The following is a 27557-nucleotide window of genomic DNA, read 5'->3' as shown; positions in this document are numbered from 1 at the left end:
TTTTGAGGAGATCGACCGGGACCAGTTTGAAGAGTCCAAATTATGCTGCTCTGAAATTTAGGATTTATTTATTTAGGAGATATTCCATCATGTGTGGCTTGTGAGAACAACAAAAACCGCCTCGTGTACATACTGCAGCCTTCAATTGCCGCCGCGGCATGAACGGCGTCGCATTTAAGTGCCGTTGTCGGTACTCGTCAGGCTATCGTTTCCCAGACGACAAACTCAACCCTGAGCGCCGGGCATGGAGCTCCCGACTGCAAGAAACAATTTGATTCTTTCATCTCCGTTAAATGAGTATCCACTACAGACGACAGCCCCCGGTTGCCACGGTGATCGCGGCGGCAGGCGGCGCGCCCGACAAGTGCCTCAAAGAAACGATTGTTTTGTTCCCGTGGAAATGTTTCTGTATTAAATTGAAGTCAAAAAGCCTTCGAGTATGCAGACTTCATTTTGGCTCCGTCCTCCTCGAGGGGGGAGTTCTTGAGGTGCCTGCATCAAAACAAGCTTTAATAACCCGAAACTATTTCTTTTAATTAAAAACAAAAAACAAACGAACAAACAACATTACAGTTGGTGACGCAGCCCGCACTATTTATGATTATTATTATTATTTTTTTTTATTTTATTTTTTTTACCACACCTGTAATTAAAAACGCCTCTGGAAAAAAAAAATGGAACCAGACTGCTGTACGTTAACGAGAATATCTTCCCGGCAACTGCACGTCGACTATAATCGAATTGAAGAGCAATCATTTGCTTCCATCTTGATATCCATCCATCCATCCATCCATCCATCCATCATCTACCGCTTATCCGGGGCCGGGTCGCGGGGGCAACAGCTTTAGCAGGGAAGCCCAGACTTCCCTCTCCCTAGCTACTTCTTCCAGCTCTCCCCGGGGGATCCCGAGGCGTTCCCAGGCCAGCTGGGTGACATAGTCTCTCCAGCGTGTCCTGGGTCTTCCTCGGGGTCTCCTCCCGGTGGGACATGACCGGAACACCTCACCGGGGAGGCGCTCAGGAGGCATCCGAATCAGATGCCCAAGCCACCTCATCTGGCTCCTCTCGATGTGGAGGAGAAGCGGCTCGACTCTGAGCCCCTCCCGGATGACCGAGCTTCTCACCTTATCTCTATCTATCTATGTCTTATCTATCATCTTGATATTGTGAAACGATTTTCTTTCGCGTGTGTCTATCGTTGGAGTCGGTTGCACTTGAACCGGATCGCATTCGTCGTAATCAGAGTCGATCCGACGGCATCGTGAACTCGTAACTGGACATGACGTCGACTCCATTTCATTTGAGCAAACCGCGTTGCGTCGTATCCCGAGAGTCATCCGGATCGGCGGTTAATTTGACTGAATTGTATGGCAATCGGACTGAAGCGCGTCGCTAATCCGAGTCTCTAATCGTATCGCGATTCCACTTCACCAAATGGTTTCGGCCTCATTGGAATGAGTCATTATGGTTGCATCTAAACTTTGACTGAATCGTCCCAAATCTTAATCCAACGGAATCCAATCCTGATTAGCTTCAATCGTTTCAGATTGCAACTTCCTTTGACTGAATCGTACGCCATTTTGATTCAAACGTTTCATCTGTTTCATCGAGCGCTAATCGTGGCGTCGCGGGTACGGCGTTTACCTTTGAAGAAGCAGTCCTTGCTGTGCACCACGTAGATGCGCCTCCTCTCGGCGCAGGCGGTCCGGTAAACCTCGCAGTGGTTCTCGTAGAAACGTCCGTCCGAGCCGCACACCGGCACGAAGGACGCGCGGCACTTCTCCTGACACACGCACTCTGCGCGGCCGGTCGTCGCCATCAGCACGCACTGGCGGCCGCGACCGCAGTAAGTCCTCCGGCACGGACTGCTGTCCTGGTCGGCGACGGCTGCAACGGAAAGGAACAACGGGGACGCTTCATGAACACAGGTCGATGGGGGAAACGGAGCGCCCCCAAGAGTTGACGCACGGTATTGCTCGAAAACCTCATTTTTAAAACCCGAACGCTGCCTTGGAAGATGACTTTGAAACCCAAACCGGACATGGAAAGCAATCATAAACGTGAGCCTCAACCTTGTTTTGAATTTGAAATTCTAACTGGAATCTTTCATTTTGAACTCGCAATACTTTTATCAAAACCGTAATCCTGTCTTGAATTCTGAGCCCTAAACCTGATCTGATTTATATCGAAGCTCGACTTGAAAACTGCTGCGCCGGACTTCAAATTTAACTTTGTAACCTTAACCCTGACTCGGACTGTGAAAGATGAATCCTGTCTTGAAATCCTAATTTGAAACCCTACCCCTGACTTGAAGCCCCACCTCCAAGCCCCAAGGGCACTTGCACATTGAATAAACTGAACAGCTGAAATTTATTTCCATTGCTTCCAATGGGAAGCGAGTCAAATAAAAAAAAAAAAATCAAGTCTTAATTATTGCATATCGTATCCGCCCGGGAGGGGCGTTCACTTGCCGACTTATCCCGTCGTACTAATTGCCCGTCGCGTCCCAGCTCTCTGAAGCATCTGTGGGAAATGCAAACTAGCCCCCACCTACGCCTGGGCGACCCATGTGCTCACGCCAAGGTCGATTACAAGACGGTTCGAGGTCTCGGGGGCGTGAGAGATTAAAAACGCTTAGTGGCCCACCGCCGACTCGACTTAGAAGCACGCAGCGCACAAGTTGCTAACAATACACAACATGTTTGACATTTTGCGCTCTTTCGGCAAGGCTAAAATGCTAAATCCTACCCGTCTAAGCGGGTTCGAGTGGGGACTGCAGTGTTGTTTGTTCTTTATTTGCCATGTAAGACATCTCCCCGCGGGTGGTTGGGGGGGGGGGCATTCGGTCGGAGGGCTGTAATGATCCATTTGTAGCACACTGGAGGCGTGTTTGTTCTCCCGTCTTATCTGTCTGACATTTTGACAAGCTAACATGTTTATTAGCTTTTAAGAGGATGACGGCGTGATGACCGACGAGCGCCGCCGCTTTGCACTTTTGCTGGAGAGATGTGAGCTTTTTATACTTTTGGACTCGTATGGGAAAACGCAAGACAAGTGGCGCCCAGAAAAGGAGGGGCATGGAAACGAAACCGGTGTCTCGTTTGACACGCCCACCCCTAATCTTGCTTTGAAACTCAAATTGGAAAGACTGATACTGGCTTGAAACCTAAACTTGAGCCTAAAAGTGGCTTCAAAACATAGCTTGAAACCGAAACCCTGACTAAAAGCCCAACTTTGAAACGTGTCCTAGCTAAAAGCCCAACTTGAACTGAAACTGTCACCTTGCGTTGAATGCACCCGTCACTTGACCCGGCAAAGCTTCGCCGCGTCGAGCCACTCAAAGGCCTGGATTGACTTGAAGCCTTGAGAGGAATCTCTTTAAATCCTTTTAGCGGCGTCCCGCAGCATTTTTGTATTGAATCGCTGGCGCTATTTGTTGTTGTTGTTGTTTTTTTTCATATGTTTGCCCGCCGCCGCGGGCGCCAAAGGACACTCGCCAGCTTCCTAAAACCCGGCGCTCATCCCGCGAAGCCTCCGGGGGGTGCCCGCGTGACATTTTGAGTCATTTTTGAGTCCAAATGTGCTGACGCGGCGCGCTATTCGATTAGCGGGGTGAAGCGGCCCGCCGATAATTGAATTCACAGAGGACAAGCCGTCAATGGGCGTCTCGTACGCGACAAAGCGCTCGCTGGGATGGAATATCAATGCAACACGACAACAAAAACTTGCAATGTGAGACGGATAAGAATGTGAAGTGATTTCTAAAAAGCGGAATTGTGGACGATATTATGACGGCGATCTTATGATGCAGAAGAAAAACGTACACACACAGACAAAAGACAATAAAAATTAAACCGTGTTGGTTGTTATTAATGCTGGATGTTAGCATAGTGGCTATTAGCACGTTAGCATTTGATCAATTCTCATTTCATATCATACCGAACTTCATCTGCCTTAGCGCTTTCTCTGCCCAGGTTGGTCCTTTGCGACCCGTTAGCATAGCAGCCGCTAACATGCTAGCATTTCATCACTTCTCTTGTATTCAAATGCAGGACATGATTTAAAATATTGCGTTTGTCCGGTTCCTAAGTTGCTATCTTGCCATATATCAGCAAAGCACCTTTTTGCATCTTAGTATTTGATCAATTCTCCGATTCACCTTCCTACATAGCTAGGAGGTGAATTACCACTCCTTGGTAATTTGCGACGTAAATTGCCACGGTTTGTCGTGCGATAGCGAGTACTGCTGGTCTGGCTCTTCTGCTAGAGAATCGCTCATGGCCCCGGCGAAGATACTGTGGGGGGTGGGATAAATATCACCCTTGAAGATGCAGCAGATGGCGTGCAGCTGTTTGCAGCAACAAAAACAGAACAATTTGTATTCAGTGTGGATTACCGGCCATATGAGTGTTGTTTTCGACGCGTGGATGTGAAAGCAAAAAGCGGTTGCGCAAAAGTACTCGACGCCGCAGCCTTAATATGCTTCGCCGCGTGTTTTACCTTCTCATTAAATCGAGAAAAGTCTGATCGGTGCCTCGTGACGCAGGTGAAATCAGCTCATTTGCCTCTCGTCTGCTTTCAAGCACGCTTTGCCCGCACCCACTCACATTTCTCACGCAAATTAGTCATTGTGGACTGATACGTTTCTTTGGTAGCGATCATCACCAAGCCGACGCAAAGACCCGGACAGAACCCAGCCGAAAACCAAGTCACAGACAAGTCAAAGTCCCTGAGAGTCGAGAACCAAAACCCAAAATGACACAAATCAAGTCAGGAACCAGTCAAAGACGATCAGTTGCTAGGCCCAGTAACCCGAGGCTAGCCGATGTGCCGTCGGTAAACCGCAAGGGCCCATTTAGTTTTCTCCTCGTTGAAAATAGATCGAGTCCGCGTGGCGTTGTTGAATGCGCACGCGCTAATCCTTCCCGGTGCGCTTGTCTATCGATCCCCGCCAAGTAGTCTGCAATCTGCTACTCACCGGAATGCCTTTGAGGTCCGCGAAAGCCTCCTCACACGGGCGGGGTTTAGCGGCATCTGAACCCCGACAACCGCAACAGTCCGCTTGAGACCTCGACACAGGGGCGTTCTTCATTCGGTGCACCGGCCATTATTTAAAACCCCAATTTGAAACCAGGTCTCTTTGCCTTGAAATATGAAGAAGAAAATACTAACCCTTGTTGAAAACAGACACCGAGTCTTCAAAAGCTAATTTAAAACCCTGTCTGGAAAACATAACACTGCTTAGAACAAACACCCTGGCCTGAACCCCTCATTTGAAAGCCAAATTGACAAAACGCTAATCCCTCATAAATCTGCCGTGACATCAGAATTAAAAACCCTAACACTTGAAACACAAACCATATCATCGATGCTACTTTTGCTAGCTTATCTGTAGCAATATTGCACCGGGCGTTGCACCCAGTTAAATACACTGGGTGTCATTCTCTTAGTTTGAGGTTTATTTTGACAGTACAGAACAACTTGAAGCCTCTTTGACAACACTTTCACTATTTGCCAAACTGCTCCTTTATTATAAATTCACTTTAGCGGCACACACAAATACTGAGTTCCAAAACGCACTCACTGGTTCGCTGTGGAATTTGAGCAGATTGGTTTTACTGGAAACCTCAATCGCGTGCCGATGTTTGAGTAGTTATGTTAATCCGATTACCCTTTGGATGACTCAAATGAGTGAAAAAACACATCATGGTCTTCATTTACATCACACGTGACAATGAACACTCACTCCCTAAAAAAAAAAAAAAATCCCTAACAAACGAGGCTATGATTACAAATCACAAAAACATCCCTGAGGCGATATTAGCGCCCGCGCCGAGAGGCTTCGCTCCGCTCCGTCTAAATGTGGGCTTGACGACCAGGCAACTTTTCATGCCGGATTGTGGCCCGTGAAGTGCGCCCGTAGTGATGAAATATTACAATCGCTACTAAAGTGTCTGTGGGGTCCTCTTTGGCTTGACATTATGGAGACAAAAGCACTTTCATATGCGATTAGCGAGGCAGCATTAGCCGGATGTCGGTGCCCGTTAGAAAGGGCAGCAGATAAACAAGTGACTTATGAGCTTGTTTGGGGAGTCTCACACAAACACGCCCTTGTACATATTCATGTCGTTTCGGCGCCTCCCGAAAAGGAATGGCAAGCCCCTGACATAAAACGCAAACGATTTTTTTTTTCCAATAATGTGATGAGGACGTGACACAAATGTACAGGAGACCTTCCGCATGCATTTCAATTTTCTTAGAGAAAATATCTTCGGATAGAAGAGCAAAAATAAATAAATGAATGGCGGCCTTCCTCCGTGTTTTGTAGCACTGTACCATTTTTGCGTAAAGCGTTTTCATCCGGACCGGAGTCTAATCAGGATCTTGTTGAGGGGCATTAGCGTAGCTAACGCACACAAACTGTCCTACTATTGACTCGACGACTCCATTTTGAGTGCAAATAAAGCTTCCATTCCTACCAAACTGTACTTGTGACTCGTGGGGGGAGACATTTGTCTCCCCGCAATTGATGCATGTTTGCTTGGAAAATCTGCATGCCTTCTTTAAGGCCTTGCAATTCCACCAGGAAGGCTTGCCAAGTTCAGTGAGGAGCTTGCGTCGGATCACGGGAGAGGAAGTTCAGGCAAAGTGCACTCAGCGTTTGGGTTTAAAAAGGAAAAAAAAAAAAATATGGTTGTGCTTTTTTAACTAAATGCAGGAGGAGAAAAAAAAGTGTACGGCGGGGGTGGAAGATATGAAAATAAAGCTTTCTGCCTGGGAAGGTTGCTCGCTTAAAGAGGAATACACCGCTAACCTCATTGAGGATGCACTTTAATTGCATGCTAATGTGATTAGACAATGAATTAGAAATGTGAGTTGGGTGGGGTGGGGGAGGGGCTCATGTGCCGACCTCGGCAATCAGCACGACTCCTTAACGCAACGCAAGCGCCACTCCTGTCGATAGAGTCGCGTGAAACTGTTCAGCAAGCGTTATTTGCCTCCGTGGTGAGGAAACAGATTTTATCCAGTAGGAGAATGCGGGCATCGAGGAAGTCCAGACAAAGTGGAGACTGCGGCGTAGCACCAATGCAATTCAGGGGGGGGAAAAAATACATAATATGACTGATGGTTTTGTATTTCTTTTCATCGCTATAATTTTTAAACTTTTTGATTTTATCGGATCGGAGACAGCGGGCAGCAAGGGAAAATAAGGGCGAGTGTCCGACTAATGTGGAGACCATGGCGTGCGTATATTAATTCTGCAGCGATTAAAGTCACCAAGCGTCGTCGGCCTGTGGCGTTTTTTTACAAATTACAATTTTATCCAAGAGGAGACTGTGGGCAGCAACAAACCAAAAAGTAGTTTATTTATTTATTTATTGCATGTGTGTGTGTGTGACAATTAAGAGTGTCATTAAAAAAAAAAAAAAACTTTCCCGTGGGAAAACATTACAACCTTCCCCTTTTCAGCAGAAATGAATCACAAACGAAGTGCGACATTCCAGTCACACAGGAAGTGATTCATCCGATCAGTAACCCTCCCCCTTCCCTCCCCTCCCCTTCCTGCCTCCAAGACCCCGTCCATCCTCATCCCGCACCTGACAGCATCAATATGAGAGAGAGAGAGAGAAAACAGGCCGGAATTAGATCGCGTGAATAATTCAGTAGCGTCGCCGCTCGCCTCCCATTCAAGTGACGGCGCTCGGCGACTTTAAATGGCGAGTCGCATCCCAGTTAGCGCACGAAACAGACGGGTACACGTTTTAGTCTTTTTGGATTCCTCTCATCATATCTCTATCATATCCGCGTGCACGCACACACACTCACTCAAACACTGAGACTCACTCGCTCACGCAGGCACATGTGGACACCCACACATGGGCAGACACACACACACACACACACACTTTAGGGAGTGCCGGCTTCCACCTGTCAACATCCCGGGCGGCTCACTTGATGAGATGGCTCGCATTCTGTTTTACATGCGACTTTCATTTATTCAATAGCTGCCTTTAAAAAAAAAAATATATATATATATATATATATATACACATATATATATATTTATGTATTTTTGGCGTATGCATGCGTGTGTCGGGCAAGGGGGACGATGTCGAGTGGAAATAGGGTGGCAGGAGAATGCGAGGGGAGGCCTCACGAGGAGGTCCAGAAAACACAGGTTAGAAGGTGGAAAAGCAAGTAAAAAAAAAAGGGGGGGGGGCACGACCAGGGACGTGCTGGGACCGAAATTCTTCAAGGGAAACGTCACCACTGTGGGCAGAGAGTCAGCGAGACTAGAAAGAGTGATGATGGGAGCTTCTGAGGGACCATCACTGAGCGGTCATTGTTTGTTGCACACATGCACGTGTGGGGGAGGGTGGGGAGTGGGGGGTGGTGGGGGGGGTGGGGACTCGAAGCAACGGCGGGGCCGGGCTTGGATGCGCTGCAAAAAGTGAGGAATGTCGCAAGAGCCGCTGCGTTTCTCAACGCAGGCTGACAACAAGCCTCGGGGCCCCCGTGCAGATTTTGGACGGAGATCCGCTTTTGATGGCCGCAATTCAAGAGCTCGTTTGCCGCGGAAATGGCACAGCCCGATGTGAGATCCGTCGCCTTGAACAATAGAAATGGGTAATGGAGGGGGGGAAAAAAAACAAAACACGGTACTTGAAATAATCCACAGTCCCGAAAAAGCACCCCGCCCCCCCAACTCAAAATGCTGCTAGAGGTTGAACATTTATGAACTCATATCGTAAAGAATGCCATGTCTCCTGCCACCGTTTTTGCATAGTAACCAGCGCCTTGCACAATAGACATCAACCAAACTGTTCAAAAGAATCACCTTCCGTACCGCTTGATCCTCACTAGGGTCGCGGGGGGTGCTGGAGCCTATCCCAGCTGTCTTCGGGCAGTAGGCGGGGGACACCCTGAATCGGTTGCCAGCCAATCGCAGGGCACACAGAGACGAACAACCATCCACGCTCACACTCACACCTAGGGACAATTTAGAGTGTTCAATCAGCCTGCCATGCATGTTTTTGGAATGTGGGAGAAAACCGGAGCACCCGCAGAAAACCCACGCAGGCCCGGGGAGAACATGCAAACTCCACACAGGGAGGCCGGAGCTGGAATCGAACCCGGTACCTCTGCACTGTGAAGCCCACGTGCTAACCACTGGACTACCGGGCCGCCTCAAAAGAATCAATTATGACAAAAAAATAAAATAAAATAAATCCACTGGACAATTGATCACCTGCAATGCCAATCAGCCATCGCAACTGCCATTTTGCACAATGGAAATAAAGACGGCAACCCGTCACAATCCACAGATATAAGAAAATGAAAGAAAAGAAAAAGTGGTCCAGGTGGGTTCAGACTGGGGCCACGAGAGGAACGCTCAACTTCAATCACATCATCATCCATAATAGATGCCCAATGTAAATATCTCATGAAGGAGCGTCATGGAGAAAATGAGTTTGTACTTAACACACGCATGAATAGACACGCACACACACACACACACAAAGGGCAGCTGCGGATGTAAAATTGATGCGCTTAATGGATGCTAGGTGCGAATGTCTTCTTGCTCCCGCCGTTTGTTCCGACTTGAACAGGACAGCTCGGCATTTTACCTTCCATTGGATGACTTTCTTAAATCTTAATATTTTTGTACACTGCCCAAAGAAAAACTTCTGCTCGCTTGGTCGCAAATGAAAAGACGGCAACTGTTTTGTTGTTGTTTTGGCAACGCTCAATACTTACTAAACTATTTCAAGCCATTGGGCGCTATCGGCAGAATGTTGGACAAATAGCTTCCAAAGGCTTAGTTAGCATAATACGCGAGAGCAACAACGATTGTTACAAAGTTACTTGGTGACCCCCAGCTAGCGAATTTTTGTTATGATGCTTACGTCGACTTTAGGAAGACTTTAGTGTTTGTTTCTTTGTATTTCTTGGATGATTTTGTTTTTTGTTTTGTTTTATGATGTATGGGTTTGCCTCACCCTCCATTCCTCAATATTTTCATATAAATGTATCTCTTCTTAAAGCAACAATAATTCACACTTTAGTTTCACGACATGAATCATATTTATTTTACTCCCCCCCCCCCCACTCTTCCGACAACAATGTGTCATACGTTAAGGTTACGTTAAAACTTCCTTAACCGATGCAATTATCGGCATCATTAATGCTAACGCTTAGCCACCTAGCGTTGCGGGTCAAGCTTATATATTTTGACCGTCGCGACTCGTCAGCTGCAAATTGTTGACGTCAAAAGAAAATGAGGACGGTGCAATGTGCCAAGCCGTCTGGGGTGGAGGTGGGGGGTGGGGGGGGGGGGGGGGGCGATGATACGATGAGTCCCCACGAGGCCTCGCCGGTGGCCACTAAAAGCGCCGACCGACCGCAGCGCCCCCCGCCCCCCACCCCCACGGAGTCATAAATCATTCAGGAAGATTCGGGGTTAGCCAAAGTGCACCATGGTTTTTATTTCGGCGACGTGCCGACGCGACGGCATCCGCCGCCGTCATAAACTTTGCATCAGGCCGTTAGCCATCCACCGGCGTTAGCTCCGTTACCCCCTGAGGTATAAAAAAAAGGGGCGTTGCGTATGATGTGTCCATCGACCGGGACGGTTGCCTTGGTTACCCGCTGAAATGGCAGCTCGCTACCCAAAGAGGAACCTCGCTTTCCTCTGAAATGCTAGATCGATGCAGATAGAATTTTGAAAAACTTTGGCTGAACTTTAGAGTGTCGGGAATGTCCAAGCAGCAGATAGTCCAAAGTCCAAGAGGCGCTTTTGTGAGGCCACCGTTCGATTCCATTCGCTGGGAGAATTTGCCGAGAACGCACCCTGACGTTCCACCGGGCCCTATGAACGGGACACATTTGTGGTCCCAAATTTTTTTTCTTTCTCCCCCCCCCACCCCCAGCTCCTCTTGACACAGCAACACAAATAGTACGCAACACGGAGACATTTAATCACGTCCAGCTTTGCGGCGGGATTTTACGTTGCTGAGATTTGCATTTTTATGGAGTTCGGGTGGCCTTGGCTCGCCCTTAACTCCGTGTGAACACGGCAGCCAGGAGATAGCGACGTTAATTAGGGAACGGCGGTAGCTGCGCCACAATGGCAACGGGTGCTCAATGGCTCCATTGCGTTATCGCTAATGGCCTCAAATTGATTAATGGACACGACTTGCCAGCAAGAATGCTGAGCCCGACGTTCCTTTTGATTAAGAAATTAAGAGATGGAATTCATCAGAGGGGGAAAAAAAAACCCCACACAATCATTTAAGATTTTTTATTTATTTTTTTTAAGATGGTCAGACATTTCAAGGTCCTCCTTTTGGACACGCGCCCATTTCCAAAATGTCACCAATTCTTTTTCAGTTGATTTGTACAGGTTGCAGCTCACAAAGTGTAGAAAAGATTTTTCTTGGCCATATTTTTTCCAAGTCACAAAAAATCTTGCATTTGAACGACGTGTGTGGTATTTTTTTTTACATCCGCCGTAGGCTGTTCTACATACTCGCGTGTTCGTCTACCTAGCAACGGCACGCACCCACTCATATTTAATGGCCGCGCAGTGATTATGGAAGTCAATTATGGATGAAAAGAAGAGTGCGCAAAGATCATTAAGACATGTCGGATTTAAAGCACACAACTTTATTTATATTGTGATTATTACAGACGGCTTGCTTCGTAGCCGTATTTTATCAGCACGCCTACGCCGCCGCTTCACGGGAACTTGCGTGTAATCGGGGCAATCAATCAACTCCGGACGCGAATGCACACCCGTCACCTCCAAGCCGCCCGGCAACGGCGTCGTTTGTTTGGCCGGCGGGCTCTCGGTGGGCCCACGCAGCCTCCGGGGAGTTATCAAGAGACTCGCCGTCACATGACGGCTTATCTCCACATCATTAGTAACGGCACACGCTTGACTCATCTTCATCATTACGCCGCGGCGGTTCTTACTAAAACAGAAATGTCAAGAGCCGGATTCTGATTGATCCAGCTAACCCGTAAACAGTCGCGGCAGTCCTCGATTAAGGACGTTTTCCGTTTTCGTTAGCGTAGCATGTTTGTATGCTGCTCTTGCGCTATTACCGGGGAGTTTTGGGGGCAAATGGGATGGGGCCCCCTGGGAGTTTGCCTCGCAACAAATTCAGAGCGGGGATTCAAATTTGACACTCGCGCAGCAATTGTCATTTTCTCCTCTCTCCTTCTGCTGTGTGTTCCCCGAGTTGTCGTAGACTTTGGGGCAGGTGTGACTGTGCCCCATGAATTTTGTCCCAAAACAAAAATGGATCTTTTTCTGTCTGTGTGTGTGTTTTTATTTTTATTTTTAATATATATATTTCGTCCACTTCCTTTGTCTGCTATGCTGGGCAATGGAACCGTTTTCCCTAGTTTGCCATGCACTACTGCGGAAAAATCATTGTGGTTAATCGAATTCTGCCTAGCAACAATGACAGATCAGAAATACTTTTTTTTTTCTTCAATGTGCCTTTTTTTTGGGGGGGGGGGTTGGGTGTGGTCTTGCCAGGTCTCTCCAGGTCTCTCCTGCATATCATTTTTTGTCTCCTTGCCAGGCTTTTCCTGATCAACCTTGTCTCCTCTTGGTTGCCGTAGACATCCGGATCCAAAAACAAAAAAACAAAAAAATTCTGCCAAGCTACAAATACATACAGTCGGGGGTATTCAACTGGGACATCATTGTGTCATTTGCCAAGACTCTGCCACGTCTCCCCGGTCCACAGGTGTCAAACTCAAGGCCCGGGGGCCAGATATGGCCCGCCACGTCACTTTATGTGGCCCGCGAAAGCAAATCAGACATGTCAACTTCCATGATGCGTGCAAAAATCTCGACCAAAATTCACATTCTCACGCGTAATAAATGAGTGATATTGTCAGCATTTGTTGCCAAAGCCCTCATTACAGTTACTTAAACCGCTGTTCATGACTTCTTGATATGGTTTCAGTCATCACGGCCCTCCAAGGGAAACGCTAACTAAAATGTGGCCGGCGACGAAAATGGTTTCGACGCCCATGCCCGAGATCTTTTGCCCGTCGTGCAGATCGTCTCCAAAATGCGGCGGAAAGTCTCGTCCCCCCCCCCCCCCCCCCCCATCCTGCCATCTGCTCAATGTAATAGTTGCAAACATTTTGCCAAACATTAAATTGAGACGGAAGTTTTGTCTTTGTCTCCTGCAGAGCACTTTGTCCCACGCAAGCTAAAATGCTGTTGTGTCCCAAAAAAAAAAAGGTGCACGTGGAGAATTGCCGCACCGTACCCTTTAAATTGCAAGTGTTGCGGCCGATCCCGGTGACATGACATGCTGATACCGCTTTCCCTGATCCACACAGCAGCCTCCGATGCGGGAGATGGATGGCTGCGAGGAGTCCCCGAACAATATAGGAGGCGCTCAGCCGTATAATAAGTGATAAAAGCCCGCGTATTCGCCCTCCAGACTTTTTTTTTTTTCTTCCCACCTCCCCCCGGCGGAGCTCGATGGGGGGGCTCATTTCTCTTTTCGCCAAGCGAGAACCGCTCAATCTTCTTTTTACACACCCTAAAAAGCAGCAATCTGGCCCCCGCAACTTTGGCGTTGAATGATGCGGACGCGGGCCGAGTCGCACGTGAAAGTGCGGTGTGGTAAAAGTGGCATTGGCAACTGCCCTTCAACTCAAACGAGAAAAAAAAATAAAAATAAACTGGATGGAATCCCAGGAAAAGTGGCGTATTTTTGCGTTCGATGAACAATCTGCGATCATTACGATTAGGATTTGCAGGAACGCCGGCGACAATCCAGTCAGCGATTTCACAACGATCACATTTATCACAGTTTAGCTTTCAATGAACCTGACGCATTTTTTTTTAAATTGGTTGACTCGTCGTTGAGGTTTAAGAAAGGACAATTGATTCGCCGACGACTAAATGTTCCAAGAACGTAACTAGCATGTGTTTGATTTTTACGAAAAGGCACAAACACGTGTCGATCAACATCAAAGATCGTTTTGAACCTATCGTTCAGTACCAGAGTTTGCTCACCGATTAACCGACCAGTTCTCGTGACACTGACGGCAATTATTCTAACGTGTCTGTTTTCATAAACATCAGACAATCGTGAAAGACGTTGGGGGGTTTCGGGGGGGGGGGGGGTGGGAGGGGCTTGCGTCATCCTCCTCATGTATTCCGAGAGTGGGGAATATTAAAAAGTGTCCTTGTCCGACGCTTGCCCAAAGGCGTCGCCCTACCAAGCCACCAACCCCCTCCGCCCCCCCCCCCCCCCTACCCCCCGTCCCTTTAGCCTTTCATCCCTCCAATAACGGGACCTTCCCAAAGGGCTCCGAGATTGCACACGGCTCCTTTAGAAGTTAATTACACCGTAAAGTAGCGCCGTTTACACGCCGTAAAAGACGCCGCTGGGTGATTCGGTCTGCATTCTAATGGAGTCATCCCTACTAAAGGGGGGGGGGGCGGGGCTTTATCTGCTCATGTGATCCGGCAATAGTTAATGCGGAGCAAGCAGATCGCCGCCGGTGCTTAAAGACAATGTATGAAATCGACCAAAAGACGGAAAAGTGTTTACGTCTCAGGGAAAACGCCCGACGTATTGAGCGGCATGATTGCAAATATGCAAAAAAAATGAGAATCAAGATGGCGGACGCCCACAACAGGGTTGAGAAATCTCAAGTCAAACACGCAGGCCGACGAGCTGCTCTCGCATCAATGATCACTCTTGCACAAATGTTTAGCACCGCAGACTGACAAATCGCTTTGGGCTCGGACGATTTTATGAGCAACTGCAGCGGTCCGGTCAGATCGGAAAAGTCGTGAAATGAAAGCTAATGAGGGGGGGGGGGATCAGGGCGGTTTCTAATGTCCGTATTGATTGTTTTGCAATCAAGACCGATCCGCACTTCCGTGGGACGTGCGAGTTTGTGACGGTCGATTGATTAGAGGCTGGACCGTCCTCACTGATGATCCTTCACCTTGAATCAAGCCTGGTGATTGCGACTCATCGTGCAGCCAAGCAATCAGTCGCTCTCGCAAATCAAAGCCCCCAACCCCCCTCCCACCCCTTGCTATCTTTGACCTGTAAAATCTAAAATTAGCCCCTCCTTTTACCAATATTTCCGATTGTTCATAGTTAGCATGTTTGGGATTGGACGGCGTTTTCCAAAACAACTTCATCGGGGGAATGATGTACTCCCCCACCGGCAGCTTGCTAGGGCTATAAATATCACTTGTCAAGCTAACGGCCGTCCCCTCCGGAGAGCAAGCGGGGCGGAGAGAGAGATTGCGAGGGAGAGCGAGCTAAGGGGGGGGCGACAACAAGACCTACATCAGCTCAGGTGGGATCGCTCGCCAAGTCAAACGAAATCCGAAAAAAGACCGCTAGATAGATGTTAGCACGGGAGAACGCGCGGTTTACGCTCCACGGTGAAGCTGGGGTGGGGGGGGGGGGGGGACTGACAATTGAGTCTTCAATGAACTTGTTCTTCCAAAACCATGACAACTTGGTGTCTTCAACAAAGACACGCGGAAACTTTCATCGGCAAATATTGAGACCCAAAAAAAAAGGAGGGTGGCAGACAACAACAGTGTTGATAAACTTCTGCGGTATAAGAAGCTGGCAATTTTCTGGCAGTCAATTTTTTTTTCCTGAAGATTTATGGCAGTTTTATTTCAATCGAGGCAGTTTGGGGAAGATTTATGGTCGTCATTTATTTATATGGGCACCCTTTTGGTGAATTTGCGGTTGTCTTTGAAATAAGACCACTCCAATAGTATGTGTGTGTGGGGGTGGGGGGGTGGGGGGGGATTTATAGTTGTTTTATATTATCCTGTGCAATTGGTGAGAGATTTATGGTCACTCGTTTTTTAAATGGACACGGCTTTTAGAGGATTTACAATGCCGTGTTTTTTGTGAACGTGCGATTTAGGAGGAATTTTTGGTCTTACTTTTTGAAACGATGTTACTTTTTGAGTGGTTTGTAGTAATTGTATGCATTTATTGTACTTTTTTTTTTTGGTCAAAGTGCGCACTGGGAGCTTTACGGTAGCGCTATTTTAATTTGGGCAATTTTGGGGTGATTAATTGGAGTCTTATTTTGTGCAAATTGAGTGTAATTCATGGCAATAAACAGCAAGAGAACTCTTACTCCAGAAAAAATAAAAAGAAGTAAAAAGTTCCACTTTCATCTCCCTCCTTTAGCGCTCTAAAGAGAAAGTAGGCAGCTGGTTCGCTCAGAGGTAATCCTCTGCCGCGAGTAGCCTCTGGGCAGCCGCTCGGGGAGGCAGAAGGCTCTTTGGCCGTGAATCTCCCGCCTGGCACGATCGCTGGAAACTTCACCCAAGTCTCAAAAGTGCCTCGGGGAGTCGACCGGTAGGGTCAGGGGGGGGCGACTACGTCGTCCGGTATGAGATCGATAACGTCCACGAACGGAATCGCGGATGGGTGCGCGTTCACGTTTTGATTTGAGGAGCTAATAAAAGGTTGAGGTTGTGGTGAGCAGTTCCGTTTCGGAGTGGAAAAAATGATATTAGGCTTATCTTAACTGAAGAATTTTAATCAAAGTACTCTTTTCATTGGGGATCGGGTTTTGGTCAAGATCATCCTGACCTTGTTAAAGGAGCTGACGGGTCATATGTTAAGGTTAGGCATTAGAGTTTAGGTTAGCTCAATGTAAGCATTTTTGTTAAGGAGATAGCGAGCAGTTTTTTTAAAATCGTCCTGGGACCTTTTTTTTTTGTACTTGAAAGGGAATTAATGGGCGACAAAGTGCGTTGAATGCGAATATCAGCGGGCCTCCTGTGGGCCCAGATTAACTATTTACAGCTACATCCAAAGATAATGCGCCATCATTTCAGCCACCCAGCCTCGGCTCTCTCAAAATAACAGTGAGATGGACTATTAATGATACATGAATGTAATTACATTTCTCCAAGCGCTTTTTGCCTAATAGGCCCACAGAAGGATGAGGGGGCGCATGGTAATTAAGGACTTTAAGCTTCTCGGTCGTGGGCAGACATCGTTTATGGCGTTCAGGCAAATAAAAGTGTGCATTTTCACCGGCATGATTTCATGGCTCACACCGTAAACAGGAGAGAGAAGAGAGAAGGGGGGAGGATGAACCATTAAGAAATCGAGTGTTCGGTTTGGGGTTGGCATAATTGTAGCATTTTAGGTTAAAGAGGTAACAAGAGGTATTATGTGGGTGGTATGTTTAGTGTGACATCACAGCCCTGGGGTTATGACAAACATAACATTAACATTCTGCGCTAACGGCTCATGTTAGGGTTAGCATAATGTTGACTTTTTTTGTACACAACAGATGTGTTACACAATGTTAGCTCAAAAGCTAACAGGTTTAGAGGTCATTCTTAGCTTCATCTTTTTGGGGGTTTTTGTTCAAGAGCAAACAGCAGGTCTTGCATTGAATCATTATGGTTAAAGAACTAACAACAGGTTTTAGGATTAGCACAACATTAGCATCATAGTTTAGGAGCTAACACTGTGTCCTATGTTAGGGTTAGCGTGAAGTACGCTTTTTTTGTTGTCAAAAACAGGTAATTAGAGTTTAGGTTTCATATAACAATTAAATATTTTTAAATGGTTTAGGGATTAGCTTCAGTATAACGTTAACATTAGAACAGACATCTCTTTAAATAGTTTGTTTGTTTGTGAAGGTTTCGCTTCATGTTAGCAAAATGTTATCGTGTTCGGCGAACTAATGCGGAACCCAAATCAACACAAACGTGACTCGTGGCTCCAGTGAAATACGGTGTGTCAAAGTAATTGCTGGCGTTTACGACTCATCGACAAGCAACGGTGGTAGCCGTTACCCTTTTACGGCATCGCACGTCAAAAACAAATCAAGAGTCAATCGCACATTAAGGACAAGACAGGCCAGGGGAAAAAAACTGCCGCAGGTCATAAAAGCTAACAACTAAAGCCTTGACGTGGCACTTGTCCCGCAATACGTTCCATCGGTCAATAGAGCTGGTATGCTACGTAGCGCTGCGTCTCAGCGCTACGTAGCATTTTTTTTTTTTCTTCACTGCAAGAAATCGTCGTGAATGACTGCCACAAAGACAATGATCGGACAATCAGACGGGGAGCTAGCTGGCTATAAACGTCGGTGGAGTGCCATTCAATCAGCTGCCTGGTGCCATTATGGCGTCCTAATGGAACCTTCTAGTGTTTTGTGCCTCATACAAGTCGCCTCTTAGGGGTTACGAATGTATGATACCTCAAGTTTTGTCATTACTCAGGTACCTTGAACAGGACACAATTGAATGCTACGCAAGGGGGAGAAGGCGTATTATTATTATTATTATTTTACAGGGTAAAAGGCCCATGCTCATCTATGGAAAAATAAAGACCAATAAATGTATAGTTCTCAAGAATTTATATGGTGAGAAAACAGCGTTTTAGTGAGTTTCTCACCGACACTGTCAGCACGAACGTGCCTTTGGTATTGCATTTCGCTCGGCAAAAGTGGCGCTGACGGCTCTCACCTCTTGGCGCTCTTTCCGCCTTGGCACAAATTGGTCGGCCCCCTTATCCGCCACCGTCCCACCCTCCTGGGAATGACAGCTGAATTATGGTTTTTTTCCAGCGGGGAGACAGCTCATTCCGCCGCGTCAAAATAAGCACCCGAGCCCCAATCTGATTCCCGCCGCATCCTAACTGCCACTGCTTAGTACGGCAAGTAGCAATTTCATTACCCTCTGTCTTCGCCCAACGCTGACGTCCTTAACTGATGACACCCAACCCCGACTCGGGAGGATCCTCGGGGGTCGCACCTGCGGTGCCGCCATTACGCCGTTGCCATTTGCGCAAATTGCTCCATTTGTGTTTGAATACCAAATGCCGTTGCGGATCGCCTTCGCGTCGGGCCTGAATGGAGCCGTTAAGATGGCGGGTCTTTGCTGCGATGGCCGCCGCTTGGGCCCGACGGTAACGAAAAATCAAACATCCCGTCGCTTACGTGTGGTGTGGTTATTGCGAAACGGAATTTAGCTCCGGTGCGGAATGGAGATTTTTTTTTTTTTTAGCGATTGGACATGCTTTGGACAGTGATGAGACATGTTGCTGTAATTATTAACAACAGCCAGGTCCTGTAAAGTGAGCGGTTGGAGTTCAAATCATATTCAGTCGACCTCAATTCGAGGCAAACTAGCCAATGAATAATTACAAAAATAAAAAGAAGTGAAATGCAAATGTTTTACTTCTTTTTTTTTTTTCTACATCGCATTAGAAGTCATTAAAACAGCTCGACTGCCAAGTGTGACCAGTTTTGGTTGACCCGCTTTTATTGCAGTCCGCCCGCCTCCATCTGGATGTTATTTACCACACATTGAAGAATACATTATTCAGAAGGAAGCGGCACCTGCAGCTTTTTTTTTTTTTTTCCAATTAATCTTCATGCATTTGAAAACAGCTCCTCAGATCACGCGCTTTTATAAATAGATTCTTGTATATGCGACGCTGCTGTGAAGTTATTCTCGGACGCTCGGAGGATATGTCACGTCTTTGACGCGCCTTTGCATCGTCTATTGAAAGGGAAGGGGGGGAAAAAAAAATCACGTGAACATTGAGTGGGTGTGGAAGTGATTGAATTTGAAAGCGAGCGCTTGTTAAATCTCAAATTCTGTTTGTTTGGGGGAGGGGGTGGGGTCCACCGCTGAGGTTTTTACCTCAAGACGCGGAATAATATTGGGAGCATAAGTTCAAATCGATTGCTTTATTTGAAAATCATACGAAAACTGTAATTTTATGAAATGACCGTGAAATTTGGCAAATGTATTTTTCCTCGATAAAAATGTAGCAATTTTCAATGAAGTTACTTTTTTTTTTTTGAGTGGGCATCAAGAGAATATCATCATACGTCGTACGTGAGATTTTTCTCAGAAGAAAAATCGTAATAAAATTGAGCCACGATCGTATTGCGTGGGGAAAAAAAAAGAGGCGATTTTACTCAAATCTTTTTTTGACTCAAACATCAGGATATTAAAAGAATGCAACACTACATTTGAGAGGAAAGTACTGTCGCTCGTGAACACTCCAAACGCCCCTTCTCCTAAAATTCGGTTCGTATCGAGACCTTACGAAGCAATCGCAAATGTTACGAAATTTGGACGCGATATATCGTCGGGCGCACATGAACCCGCACGCAACCAGTTGCTCGGGATGCGATGCGAGCAACTAGCTGTGTGCACCTGCAATTATTGGACCGCTGCTAACAGGTTAATTGATCTTGTTATCTCTGGGAAACAAGCACCATTTTGATAACAAGGTAATCACCCCACCTGCTGCTGCTGTTTGTTTGTTTATTGGTGTGTGTGTGCGTGTGTGTGTGTGTGTGTGTGTGTATGTGTGTGTGTGTGTGTGTGTGTGCGTGTGTGTGCAGGGCAAAAAAAAAAAAGCAGATGGCCTGAATGTCTTTAACTCCGACATGGCAGGTTTTTACTCGTGTGGTAAAACGATCACGTTTCGCTTTCAACTTTAACGACACAAGCTGGAAGCAATAAAAACAACACGCATGTTTCGGACGCCGCAGTTTCGGTATTCAAACCACGAACGTTCGGTCTCAATAGACAAGTAGAATTACGGTGGCCCCCAAGGGGCTAAAAAAAATAATAAATCAATGGCGGACTGAAAGCTGGGACTTTTTTCATGTTAAACATCAATCTGTTTTTGTAAAATGTCTCATTCTCACGATATTCTCTTGAAATGACGTTTTCCTGAAAGATTGTCATTATCGTCCAATATGTAAAATCGTGTCCTATGTATTTCCTTCGTGTGCGATCCTGACTTTATAAGGTCATTTTGTTGCTTGGCTGGTAAAATAGAAGAGTAAATATATATGCTCAAATATGACTCATCATCAACATGGCTTTTGACGCCGTCGTGTCTCGAATACAGCGACAACATCCTTCGTGGGAGTTCCGCGAGAACGCCTCGTAAGTGTTGTCACGACGCAACAATTAATTCCTCAATTGATGAGCTGTCAGGTTTGTCGCTGCGCGTGCCAGACAGGTGGCGAGCCAGCCTGGATGCGGGCCAGGCGCCTAATAGAGATGGCTCGCGTCGGGCGTGACAGCTGGCGACGCTGGCGGCAATGTCGTCATCGGAAACGGGCTTGCGTTTGGGTTCACAACGGGAGCCTTTAAATACGCGGGAAATTAGAAACTGGTGCTGTGATACGAGGCGCTGGAGTCGATTGCGAAAAAAAATCAAATCAAATAATGAAGCGTCATGCTTATGCGCCCTAACATCTGCCAAGTCAAAACTACGATGTTGGGGTAAGATGTCTTATTTGGAACAATCGTCTTATTTTGAATGTTGCCTGTTGTCTGCCATTCGAATTTCTGGCTCTCACGGTCCTCTGAATAGAAAGATAAAATGAGCAGGGGGGAAGTAACTTGCGAAATAAAAATAAAAATGTGATTTCTAATCTTCACGTCGACTTACTTTGTCTCGCGACTGCTACGAAACTGCCCCCATCTTCCGCCCTGCCCGATGTTTTCGAAGAATTCATTTTCACCGCCGGCGCTCGGACACTTTGAGCGAGGCCGTGTCGTAAATCTCCCCGCCGAGGAAGAGGAGCGAGAAGACGAAGAGGAGGAGTAATTTCATTAAACCGAGCGACCATAAAGATCAGCCTGACATAGCGAGACCTTATCAAAGTCATAAAAGTGAAACGAAGCTTTGTTCAAGGCCCGCTCTCCACCTTACGTTGACAAGAAACAACGTTGACAACATGAGCTAGCGGCTAGCGCCGCGGACTAGCGGCTAGCCCGATTCACTTTTTTAACTTAATTTTGCATCTTGGGGGGGGGGGGGGACTATGTGAATAGTTTTGTTTGTTTGTTTATTGAACATAAAACATATACAGTAATAATTTGACAGTAAATAAGGTAGTTGAATCCACAACGAATGTGCTTGTTGAGTTTGTAATTCCCCCATGACAACGGTCGACTTTGACCACGGTGCTTCTCAAGTCGATTAATCGGTGACGGTCACAAGCGGGTAATCCGAACCACCCGCCGCCGTGCTTGGATGAATCAGAGTTTGCACTATGAACGATGAATACGCAGCAAGCGCCGCATCGCGGGTGGCATTTCCAAATAACAACTTGTGTTGAAATGTCACAATATCCGCCTGGCGGGAAAGCGCCGCTTCCTGCAAAAAGCGGGGCCGGCGTGATGAATGCCACCCGCGTCACGTGACGCAAACAAGCCGGAGGAGGAAAAGGTGAATACGAAGCGCCGCGGAGCTGCAAACTTGCACAGACATGCAGAGAATGTTAGCAGCAGTGGCGCGAGTGAGACAACGGGATGCGGCTCGGCATACAAACGGGCGGCGAGGTAATTAGTCCCGCGGGGCGAATCGCAAATTCCAAAACCAATGAAAGCCCCACGACGAGAGAGCTGCGCCCAAATAAAATCGTCCTCTACAAAAGATAATAACGCTGACTCGGCAAGTGAGGCTTTCAAACTTTAATGCCGGCTTGGTGTGCTCACAATAAATGAGCCCACGAGTCACAAAAAAAAAATAAAAGGAAATGAACGCCGCAACCGTTGATGCTGACTGTATGTTAGCGTTAAGCTAGCTAGGACAAGTTATTTGTTTTTTAAATCAACAAGGCATCGTTGTCATATTGCACCAGTTACGTTTATATCATTCTGGCGTCAGAAAACGATTGGCGCATCCAAAAATACCGTAGCTCCTCTTCGTTTCTTTTTTTTTTTTTTTTTGGCTTTGACGCGATCGTGCTTTTCAGTGTGCATGCTAATTTATGACCAGATTGCTTTCCATCTGACTGGTATTAAATCTTCAGAGATGTTGATGGAAATGCCAAAAGTGAATCACAGGAAAATAAAAGTAACGCTAGCGAGGTGACACAAAACTGTCGTCTCTGAGCTTCACCCCCGGGGCATTCTTTTTATTGTCATCATGGTGTGTGTGTGTGTGTGTGTGTGCGTGCTTGTTATAAATTCACACGCTGCTGCCTGTCGACGTCTGTCAGAGAGACACCTGTTTCCTGTCGGGATTCGTATGACTCGGCTGGTCCGGGAAAATCTTAACAGGCAGGTGTTGTTGTGAGGGAAAAACAAGGGCAATTAGCGCCGAGGAAAGGAAAAAAAAAAAGAACTAAATACAAAGCGCCCCCCCCCCCAAAACCCTCACTGCGGCTAAAATTATTATTTTTGTCAACAGCAACTTTGCTCTCAATGCGGTAAAACAAACAACGGGTCAGGAACAGCGCGAGCGAGTGAGCGGTGAGCGACTGGCGGAACTCGACAAATAAAAGTCGACAGATGAATTTGACGGGAAGGAGGAAAGAAAACAGGATGTGATGCAGACGTGCTGGGAAAAAAAAGAGTACAACAGAGGAGATGCAAATGCTCATGAGAATCTCTGTTCAAAATGTTAGTCACCCCCAAAATGGCCTATTTTAGTGTGTCATTGGGATTTGCACGACAATCTTCTTAAGTGGCTAAGACACGGGTGTCAAACTCATTTTGAGTTGCGTCTTGCCTCGGAGGGCCGTATCTTGTCAGGGGTAACAAAATTATTGCAAAATCTCAAGGTCATTTATTACACGTGACAATTTGACATTTCGGTACATTTTTTTTTAAAGCAAGGATCATGCAAGTTGACACAGATGATTGTCTTTCGCGGGAGGGCCACGTAAAATGATGTTTCTGTTTGAAATCCGACTAAATGCTCTGAGCGTTAAATACTTGCCCAGAGTCTGTCAAATCCGCAACCCTATCAAATGTGGCAGTCATGAACTTTCTAATTTATATGGCAAATTGGCCCCAAAATGCCCAAACGGGAGTCATGCAATATATGTCTCACCAAAAAATACGTTGAAAAAATATTTTGTGAGATGTCATACAATGTCTCACAAATTTTTGGGGACAGGTTTTTTTTTTTTTAAATCCTCAATACAAAAACTGACTTTTGGTGATCGGTCGACCGAAGCAGAACCACAAACATCACTTGACCGAACGTTAACTCTCCAAATTCTCTCCTAGATCGCAAGCAAGTCGATCCGACGAGCAGTTCCGCAGTTCACCTTGCAGCACTTTCAGGTGAGAAATATGGACTTTTTCCAGCTCATGAAAACATCTGCTCCGGTTGATTAAGGTCGTTTTCGTATTTGCAGTCGGCAATATGAAAGGCAAAGCGAATGTTTCGCCGCAAGTGAGATGAGCTAAATAATTCGGGGCGCACCTCGTTGCCGGCTGCAAAGCCGCTGTTTGATTCAAACACGGCGCGTGTACTCACATTGATCGATGCTCTCGGCCGCCTCGAGCCGCTCCTGTAAACAGAGCGCACCACACACACACACACACACACACACACACACAAGGGTTGTGATTACAAAGACGTAAATTACACCCCCCCCCCCCCCCCGCACCCCCCCGAAAAAAAAGTATGTCAGGGAGCCAGGCATGAAGACAATGACCGCATCCAAGATTCACTTTGCTCGCTCTTAATTGGACCGCTTTGCCACACGGGCAAACCCCCCCCCCCCCCCCCCCCCCCCCCCCCCGCGTTTCAAACCGAAGTTCCAAAAAGTGCAGATAAATGAACGACGCTCTGTCTGCTGTCTGACTGCTTTGCCAAAAGAGAATCAATCAATCATGGACTATTTTCACCGAGCGAATCCATCTCCATCCTGTCGCGGGTCCCCCGATGGCATTTACTCCAAACGCCAGGGCCGCCGCTCTTATCTAATTCGTCTGGGCTCCGACGAGCTTCCTAATGAGCTCAGCCAAACGGAGCTAAAGGAGAAGCGGCGTTGAGTGCAAATATCTTCGTAAGCATCAACAGATCGATACGCGGCGCGGGAGAATTACCCACCAAAAATATGCTTCTTCCTTTCTGGATTTACACAAGCTGTCCAATAACATTTGCCCGTCCGCTCGTTTTTAGATTGAGATTGATGGTTGGAAGATTCCGATAGAAAAAGTGGTGGTCGGGCAATCCGTGAAAGAAGCAATTTAACGCTTGAGCCACGGAGAAATCAAATGGGCTGACGATCCATTTTAATCCTTTCGTCGTGATCTACGTTTGCTGGCAATTATGACAATTAGAGCACAGGCTATGATTGTACGTTTGCCTGATTCCACCGTGCAACATTGGGCCAACTCCCAATTCCCAAGATGGCCAAACGCATGAAACCAGGGTTTGTAGGCTGCGTCCTCGGAAGGACCCGTCGCAAGCTGGGCCCCTCGAAGGCTCCTCCTCTCGGTTCCTCCGTGGAGCGCATCAACCGAATTTGGACACGGACGAGGGAGTGTCCGTTAACTGACTTTTATAGCGCCGCAAGATGGCGGCTATGTGCGGGTGAGCCATGTTTGGTTCTCCGAATGGTCTTATGTGGATAGGTTTCTACTTCTGGGTTTTTGCAGTTTTGCTTGAGAGGACTCTCAGTTGCTATAGCAAGTAACATTTTTATTTATATATATATATATATTTTAAGAAAACCACTTGTATCATCCGTGCTAAGCTTTAGCTGCTCATGGTCAAATTCAAAGTAAGTGAGTGTTTAAGTAGATAGCGGTCACATTCGCAAGCAAGTGCAAAGTGCACTTGGGTGCACGGCGTTGAAAATTAAAAGCCGGGATGCGAAATAAGCAGCGATGAGGTCGGGACCTCTCCGAAAAGGAGAACCGCTGCATCTGGACCGGCCGCTTGAAACGGAGCCCGCTCCTCCCGCCATTCCCCACCCGACACCGCCACGCCATTTTAACACGGCAATCGGCCGAAGGGCAACGCTGGGCTGGCCTCAATTTCGCTCCAGGTGAGAGCTCATCAAGCGAGGCTCGACGGTTAGCTCGGAATAAATGCGCGAGAGGTGTGAAGAGGAGCCCGAACCGGGGTTACGGCCGGCCTGTTCAATTGAATTATAGCCCGGGGAAACGAATCGCATCTTTCAGAAAAGTCGGGCCAAAGTATTGGATTACCTTACAAACAATCTTTTTTTTTTTCTTTCTCTTTTAATTGTAGTTGGGTCACGCAAAACCCCCAAACTTTTAACTTTGCAGATTTTGGACTTCTAAGACTGTACGTCACAGGTGTCAAACTCGAGGCCCGGGGGCCAGATGTGGCCTGCCGCATCATTTTACGTGGCCCGCGAAAGCAAATCAAAGATGACACCTTCCATGATACTTGCTAAAATGTGTACCAACATTTCAACTTTTCATATGAAATAAATCGGGTGATATATTGTGAACATTTTCTTGCCACCAAAGCCCTCATTACAGTTACTTAAACAATAGTTCAATAAAACTTTATTCTTGACTTCTTCAGGTAGTTTCAGTCACCACGGCCCTCCAAGGGAAACGCTAATTAGAATGTGAGTTCAACACCGCTGCTGTACGTCATCGTACACAAACCAAAAAAAGTAAACGACCAACAAATGGTCCAAAACATGGTTGCGTTTAACGGAATATAGATTTTTTGGCGGGGGCAGTTTCAGCTATGGTTAAAACAATTACAAAAAAAAAAAAAGATTTAGCAGAAACACATTGGTCTGTAATTTAGATCAATAAGTTAGAGGAATCTGCAGCTACTTTTTTGGGGGGCAGACGGAACCGTTTTTCAGCTCCCCGCAGAACAAAAATGCAACACTCGATCATCTTGATTATCGTGAACAAGAAAATATGGTGGAAAACCGACAAAAATAGCTCTGCGGCGACACTTGTTCGTCCCTTTATTAGACCGGCCGCCATGAGAAACGGAAAGACAGTCCGGCGTCATCCAGTGCTGTCGCGCGGACTCTCTCCATTCCCATAAAACCTTCAGCCAGATCAACGCGGTGTAAAACCTCCAAGTTATTAAGCATAATCAAGGTGCTGCAGAGGTCAAAGCGCTTTGATTAAAAAGGGGGCCCGACGCATTTCACGCTCATAAAACAGCGCTTGGCTTTGCTTTGCTGTGGTGCGAGCGCCGACGACAAACATTGCCCGACGTCAGAAATCCTTGGGAGACAACCGAGTTGCTCACCTTCGCTTTTATGTGTTAGCCGCAGAGTTACGGCAAGTTTACAGAACGACCCGCCGTAAAGTCTGCGTTAAAGATAATCACCGTCATGAGCAAAGGCTCCCGTTCCAGTCCTGCGCACGATAACAAAAATAATCATGGATATTTTATACCGCAGAAAAAGAATTCACCTTGTGCGTGCCGGAAATGCCCCAAATAAGTCGAAAGGCGAGAAAGATCCAACGAGGCCCGAGATTTACGCACAGAAACGTTCATGAGTTGTTATTTACCGTGGACGGCGTTTCCAAAGAAGTCGGCGGGATGCTCGCTTCATCCGCGTCTCTCCGGTGCCCTCCGGCCCAGCCGCACCCGAACAGGGCGGCCACAACCGCAAACCAAACAGCAAGGCGGCCCATGGGCGGCTTCCCTGTGAGAATCGAGAAAATTTCCATTAGTCTCTTGCTTTCCGCGCGAATTTCGTGAATTTCTGCGGCGATGAAAATGAATGGAATCGAACCTTCAAACACTCCAACCCGAGTA

The 27557-nt window shown here is 47.0% G+C and overlaps 1 protein-coding gene and 1 long non-coding RNA gene across 2 annotated transcripts in view; both read right to left on the bottom strand.

Annotated features, from left to right (window-relative positions):
• The window catches only part of fstl4 (follistatin-like 4), a 125200-nt gene that overhangs the window by 33598 nt on the left and 64045 nt on the right, over positions 1-27557 (bottom strand). Inside the window, 1 exon segment of the mRNA XM_052047339.1 lies at positions 1645-1887. Within this exon segment, the coding sequence (XP_051903299.1) occupies positions 1645-1887 (243 nt within the window).
• LOC127588604 (uncharacterized) overlaps positions 10105-27557 on the bottom strand; it is a 57215-nt gene continuing 39762 nt past the window's right edge. Inside the window, exon 2 of the long non-coding RNA XR_007959134.1 lies at positions 10105-11196. This is a non-coding gene — a long non-coding RNA (uncharacterized LOC127588604). The remainder of the gene's footprint in view (positions 11197-27557) is intronic.

The sequence above is a fragment of the Hippocampus zosterae genome, chromosome 16 (genome assembly GCF_025434085.1).
Source record: "Hippocampus zosterae strain Florida chromosome 16, ASM2543408v3, whole genome shotgun sequence".
Classification (NCBI taxonomy): domain Eukaryota; kingdom Metazoa; phylum Chordata; class Actinopteri; order Syngnathiformes; family Syngnathidae; genus Hippocampus; species Hippocampus zosterae.
The sequence above is the reverse complement of the archived record's forward strand: the minus strand, read 5'-3'. Positions and strand labels throughout refer to the sequence as shown.